At 40.4% G+C, this 6,955-nt stretch overlaps 1 protein-coding gene across 1 annotated transcript; it reads right to left on the reverse strand.

Moving 5' to 3' along the window:
• Window positions 1-1,823: 1,823 nt before the first annotated feature.
• LOC134216496 (uncharacterized) lies at window positions 1,824-6,711 on the reverse strand. The gene is made up of 6 exons (XM_062695366.1): window positions 6,363-6,711; window positions 5,542-6,228; window positions 5,397-5,486; window positions 4,049-4,138; window positions 2,233-3,990; window positions 1,824-2,116 (listed from the first exon to the last, which is right to left on the reverse strand). Exons 1-6 carry the CDS (start codon window positions 6,611-6,613, stop codon window positions 1,927-1,929), a joined length of 3,066 nt encoding a protein of 1,021 aa, XP_062551350.1. The 5' UTR covers window positions 6,614-6,711; the 3' UTR covers window positions 1,824-1,926.
• Window positions 6,712-6,955: the final 244 nt, after the last annotated feature.

Here is a 6,955-nt window from a genome sequence, read left to right on the forward strand (position 1 = left end):
TAACCGTTTGTTTTAATGAAAATCAAAATTTGTAATGTCAACAAACCAATTTTGTTGATTTTGCCATAGATCATGTTTATTTTTACAAATTGTTTTGTTGATATTATTAGTCAAAGAAAACCAATATGGCTGCTAACAGCGTACCATAAATTTGTGCGTGCCAAATCAGTTTGCAGTGGGAAAAATGATTCCGCGTGACATTTTTTCTAGTGGAAAGCGACAAGGAAGATAAAAATCGAAAGAGGAATGGATATCACAATTGTTTTTTATACGTAGAAGTAAGTATTTCTATAAAAATAAAAAGCCAAATATCTATATTGTTTTTATAAATATAAAAATTTCATCTTTCAGCAAATGCCCCAGTTCTATCCCGGTCTATCTTTCTCATCAGACGAATGGAAAAAAGATGATTGGGGCCGAGGTTAATGAGGCCCTGTTGTAATGGATACGCAATCTAAAAAAAACCGAAATGTTATTAATAATAGCATGAACTAGTTTGCAAATAAAAATTGAAAAATACTGTATTGTAAAATAATTGTGTTTTCGTAACTTAACCTCGAATGTAAAGAAAAAATATTGACAATTCTGCAAAAAATATAGTGGTTTTAACAAACACGTTTGTAAAACTAATAAAAATATTGTTAAAACGACAAAACGTCAAAATAAAAATTATTACCATCATGATTGTTGGAACAACAAACATATTGGGTTGAATTCAACAAAAATGTTTGTAAGCCCTGAGATAACAAACAAGTTTGTCGAATTTGACGCTGCATTTTGTAAAGTTTACAATTTATTTCTGTGCGTGTAACGTCCTTATGCCTAACGTAATTATGCCTAACGTACTTATGCCTAACGGAGTATACCCGTTGGGGATGACTGCTAACTGGCACATGATTTTCAAGGAGCATTTCAACCGGAATTGGAAAGTCTGGGAAACTCTGAATAAACATAATCAAAAGCATTCCACAACGTCGAACCCGGAGCGAACGACTTACACGGCTCGGACTGGCAAACGCTGTAATCAACAGCCGCCTAGATTCTATTGGAGTAGGTTTGTTTGAGTTTCGTCAATTTCCTATTCATTCTAGCTCCAACGTACAATCGGTCTATCAGAATCGTATATGGTCACCTTCCGTCAGAATGGCCAGTCTGCTTTTTTTCCGGCACAGGGTCACCGCTACTCTGTGTTGCAAAACTCAATTGGCTATGAGGAAAAAACAAAACCCAGTGATGGCTCTAAGAAACAACCCCGTTGACGAGCGAAGGCTGATAAACTTCCTCGAAGATGCCAAACTGTTTGGCAAAGTATAGTGACTCGGCAATGAAAATTAACTATCTCCTCCACCCCGAACCATTCACATGACATAATGTCTCGGCTATGTATAATGGATTGTCCATTGTCTCACTGACTTTGACACCACGAACTTCCAATGCTTTGATAAACCCTGGCAAAAATCTTAATTGACATTCTTTGGGAAATGCACCCTTTCGGAAATTCTTGAAACAAATTCAGTGCAAATTATTTTGTTATTGTTACTTTGTACCGGATCCCCTCCGGCCCGCCCCACACTAGTTGATGTATGTAATTAAATGTATTTCTACAAAATGAGACGAGCCAGTATCGAGCCTGAATGTCTCAATAAGAATTAATTCATATGGTTTTTGAACAACTCAGATCCAGAACCGATTTCAACTAAATTTGGTACACATATTAAATAATAAAATAAATCTAGAAGCATGTTAAGTTTTCTTATTTCATATAATTGAGACGTATTAAAACTCGTCGGGTAAAAGCCAGTAAATAATAAAACTCAAATTTCAGGCTCCGATTTTTGATTTTTTTTAACCAAAATACTGAAATAATAACATGGCAAACAGCACAGTAATTTTTTTGAACTAGTTAATAGTACGGTGTTGCACACATCAACCATAACAGGGATCACAACAAGCAACAGCGGGAGCACATTGGGGCGTGTAACAAACATTGGTCGATTGGTAACCGCATACTGCAGTGGCCGTTGGACAATACTGGCTGGGAGCGCATGGGTTCGGTCTTCTACAAACGTCTTTCATGATCAAAACTTGACCTCCTTCCGGGCGATGAACTGGCGCTCTGAAAAAATAAAACATTTATATAAAAGAAAAAAAAACTCTTGACCTTCAGATCTACTATGGATATATTCATTCCTTCTTTCTAATTGTATTTATACAAAATTAAAAAATAATCACTTGTTCCGTCCTGCGGCTCCTGATTTTGAAGAAGCTCCAACTTTAGTAGCTGCTCCTGCTTTTGAACCGGCTCCTTTTCCCCCTGCACCACCTTTTGAACCCGCTCCTTTTCCCCCTGCACCACCTTTAGAGCCATCTTTTCCTCCTTTTCCATCTTTTCCATCTTTGCCATTTTTGCTCATGCCAAGTCCTCCTTTGCCTTTAACACCTTTACCAATATCACGAGAATCTTCCCGACCTGGCTTGCACTTTAGCTTATCAGCTGGCACCTGCACTTTGTAGTCGTCTACCGAGTACTGCGTTTCTGTGCACACGACATCGGGCTTTCGTAGTCCAGTTTGCAGCATGGCAGATGGTGGAGTGAACTCTAGATCCAACTCGGATTCACTGTCACTGGGGACATCTTTAAGTTCGATTGACTTCGGAAGACCCAAGCATTTCGATAGTTTGCGTATTTCTTTCTTGAGCAATTTCTTTTCCTTTTCAGATCTGTGTTCACAGGATTCAAGCGCCGGGCAACCGCACATGGTGAAGCCTTTCACTTTCAAAGCCTTACGAAGTTGGTACAACTTTCCCACGTTGGGATCTTTGGCCAGTTTGAAGCGTATCGGTTCGCAGGACAAATACGGATCTTGTGCAGTTTTCAGTGTTTCCGAATCTTTCAACGGGTTCATCACGATACAGTACTCTCCATTCTTTTTCACGATTTGAAGAGTCGGTTTCTGCTTCGTCGAGGTCGATCCCTTCTCAGCAATAATCAAGTTGCGGCCACCTTTTTTGCTAACGGGAATATTATCCAACGGATAGCTAACCAAAAAGTGTTGCATCAGTTCCTTGATCGGTTTTTTCACAGCGCCGGGTCTCCAACCTTTTCGAATTTTTCCGATACCTGGCGTTTTTACATTCCACATCCAGCCCATGTGAGGAGGAACTTGTCTTCCTTGTTGGATACATTCCCGATGGCCAATGACAATCCCCGGATATCGTTGTCCGTAGCGGTAAGAGTACCGGCCGCAATTCTGCTTCTTTATTCTGCGTAATAGACTGCGTTGATTTTTTCTGATTTGTGCCCGCGAGGGAGTTTCACATTTATTTAACGTTTTTCCGTTGAAAGATTCCGGTTTGGAGTTCACTTTACGAAGTTCAACACTTTCGACACCTCCAGAAACAATTTTTGTCTTTTGCGTTCCAGACTTTTGCAAAATTTCCTCAACGTTGAGCGACAAAATCGAGCTGCCCGTTGAACGCCGTTTAGATGATTCCAGTTGTTTGGCACCTGTATCACCGTAGGCTTTGAGAAGTCCTGATAGCCGAGTAGCTTTATCCATTTTCTTAGGAAATCCATTGAACCGATCGCGCAGGGATGGTCTCGTTTTTGGTCTCTCCAAAACTCGTCGCGGCAGCATTTCCGAGTCGGAAGTTGACGAATGAGTGGTAGAGTGCTGTTCGATGGGGTTTGGAGCTGTAGAACTTCGCTGCTTACAATCTGGACAGCACCCCCCTCGTATTCGACAGATCGGACATTGTTTCGCCATTTCGTTTACTGAGGCTGAACGAAGCGTTCCCGTGGAGGGACGCCTTGGTTCCGGATTCAGAAATTCCAAGCTACCCATCCAAGAGTTAAGACGGTTAGGCATGGTTTCATGAAATGTGGAACTCACATCGGTGGTGTACTTTGTAGGACACTTATGACCACATTTTGGGCAGCCACTATTCAAAGGTAGCCAGTCCAGATTGAGGCCGCAGTGATCGCAAAACCTATGGAATTAAATGAGATTTGATGGACAAACTAAAACATGTTATACGTTTTATGTACCTATGACCAACAGACTTCGGACAAAGAATGTTCGTTGTTTGCGGTTGAATAGAGTGCAAGGGGAAGCTTTCTGATCGTCCGTAGTTTGAGCTAAAATATAAATATTATGATTATTATGATTATGATAACATTATTGTATCAACTAAACAACTATATTATTATTTCATGCCGTTCGATTGCAGTCAACTCTTCTCCTTTTTCTCCTTTTTTCGATGGATTTCTCAACATTGATTCCATAAATTTTCATTTTCTCACCATATCCAAGGACTTTTGCTTTATATATCGTAGTCTTGTTTACATACGAACGCACTTTCGAACTAAAATTGATACGCATTCTCATTTACGCGTACAATCAAATGGTAAACGATTCGTACGAATTTTTCTGAAAGATTCGTTAGTCCGTAAACAGAATTATGAGTGAATATAGTTTTGAGAACTTTATTCAAAAACTAAAACATGATCTTTAGTTTTTTTTTGGTAAATATTTTGGCTGTCCATATACACAGCACATATTTCGAAATAGACAAATTGATATGAAATTTGCGAAAAGAATCCACTAGTCTTGAAGGGACTCGAACCCTCAACCTCCCACTCTCTAGATAGGCGTCATAACCCCTACACAACAAGACCAGTTAAGATTACGTTTACGGAAAAACCATCAGAATCCGAGTACCAACCTCCACCGCGGTTAGCTCTTTTTTGCAAATTGAATATATTTCGGATGCTTAATTTGTCCAATCTTCACATACGCAATTAATAATTAATAATTATTGTAATCAAGTGTCGTTCTTCCCCCATCATTAGTCGTCTGAGTACACGCTACCGCAGGCGTAGGGGAATCAAAATCATCAAATGCTTTAGCCAAGCAAGCCTTTGGCACAGCAGAGTGTGATTGATTCGTACTCTATACAAATCCGCCCAGCTCATTGTGGGGGGCATAGAGTACGATCCTCTCGTTTAATAAACAAAAAAGTTTTCGTATGGCCGAGTTGCCGAATAAAATGCAATTAATTGATGCTCAATAGGTTCAGATAATCAAGTCGACAAAGGGAAGGTACTCCCAAGCCGGAATTGACAAGGTCGATTTCCATTCCGAACGTTTTGCTTTAGGAATTGAATCTACTTTACCCAACTATACCCAAAAACTGAGAAATGTGAGTAAATTGCCACTTTCAGTAAAATTTTATCTTAACAAATCTTTAAAAATTCAATGATAAAATAAAGATTTAAATCGATTTTTGGGGTCCGCAAACAGCCCTTCCAACTAATGCGTTGAATTTTCAACCAGAGATGCACACGTTAAAAGTATTGAATTCTGCAGTGAATCGAAAAGTAATCAATAACTAACCTTTCTCTTGTAATCCTGGTAGAGTTGAAATTCGGTTCGGAGATTCTGTTAACGTTTTCCGTTGTTCCCATGGCTGCAGTTTGGCTGAAACTAATTACTTCACGTTAATTACGTGGAAATATTTTAAGTAACTACCTTCCCTTACCGCTTCGCTGATCCTTCTGGATATCGGAATCCAGCTTCCATCAGTGGTATCCCACAGGATTTCCACTCAGTGCAAGTTTTCCCCGTAACTGAAAACCCTCCGCAAGTATTACAGAAACGCTCATTCGTTGGTTCTTTGGGCAACTCTTGTTCCTGTCCTACCGGATACAACTTTGCTTCCCGTTCGATACGTTCAATTTTCTTCTTCATAGTTTCCAGATCAAGATCCTTCTTCGGATATTCTTTGTTCACCAAAATCCCATCGATCAGCTCGTATCTACAGCTGATCTCGCTCGGGCTCTTGAGAGCGTTGCACTTTTTGCATGTTAGTAATTGTCTCATTACATCGTCCTGATACTCCGCTGATTGGCGAGGCGGGGCGTCGTTGACGATGTACAGCATACTGTCTTCGTCTTCGTGCTTGGATCCACTGAGGTTGGTGGACATTTTGGTACGATCGGTTTTGAGCACGAGGCTTATGTTTCCATTCAGCGACGAGCCAAGGCTTATCGGGTACACGCCTTTGACAATCGTTGGCTCAAATACGGGAGGAGCGAATGACGCTAGATTTGTGGACACTAGCGGAATGGTTGCTTGTCCAAGTTCAGCCGAATCGATGGTGAATACAATGAACAAATTATTATTCACAAGGAACTGTAGAAATTCCTCGGAATTTGATGCGGGAGCGCTGAAAAATAAGTTGAGCAATTTTCATTGATAATTCGGGTACTTATGATGAAGCGAATTTCCTCACTGTAGTTTATTTTTTAGGTTTTATTAAACACGATTTATTACTACGTAAGAAACGGTATAAATAGCTACCCCAAAGCCGTGCCACGCCGTTGTCCGTTGAAATCCGCCAAAGTCCCATTCAGTTTGGTTTCAACGTTTCCTAGCACCAAGCAAATGTCTAATGTCCGGGGGTCATCGTTTTGGACGTTGGGTAGCACCAACGCTTCGATTATAGCCACCAAAGAATAGCTTTCCCTCCCGTTCGAGTCTATTCGACCTGCCTCCGGCTCAGCCTTACTATTTTCGCTTGCAATAGAATAGACTTCGTCGCTTTCGCTCATGGTTTCGGCTCCGTGAATGAAAAAGGGATCACGAAATGAACTTGACCGAACTTGATTGAATATGGGAATACATGACGTTTCTTTTTGGAGAAAATCAGGATTGCTATGATTCTAATGGGCCAAACACAATTGATACGTTTGCGTGCATTTGGGAAAACTGTCAAAACGCACGCAAACGTATCTATTGTGTTTGGCCCATAACTTATCTTGACCAGGGTTCACCTTGATCTTGACCATATGGTCGGGGTTCTGCCAAATCGCACCAAGCGCCAATAAAATATGATCACAAATTTTATCGGATATCCATCCACCCTACAACTGACGATATCCAACAGCAAATGT

This window comes from Armigeres subalbatus, chromosome 2 (assembly GCF_024139115.2).
Source record: "Armigeres subalbatus isolate Guangzhou_Male chromosome 2, GZ_Asu_2, whole genome shotgun sequence".
NCBI lineage: Eukaryota > Metazoa > Arthropoda > Insecta > Diptera > Culicidae > Armigeres > Armigeres subalbatus.

Bases quoted from the DNA above. Each gene is read 5' to 3' on its own strand.
- LOC134216496 (XM_062695366.1), bottom strand. From the start codon at position 6,613: ATGAGCGAAAGCGACGAAGTCTATTCTATTGCAAGCGAAAATAGTAAG. The intron at 6,229-6,362 runs GTAGCTATTTAT...CTTATTTTTCAG, and splicing joins CGGCGTGGCACGGCTTTGGG to CGCTCCCGCATCAAATTCCG. The intron at 5,487-5,541 runs GTAAGGGAAGGT...TGAAGTAATTAG, and splicing joins CCAGAAGGATCAGCGAAGCG to TTTCAGCCAAACTGCAGCCA.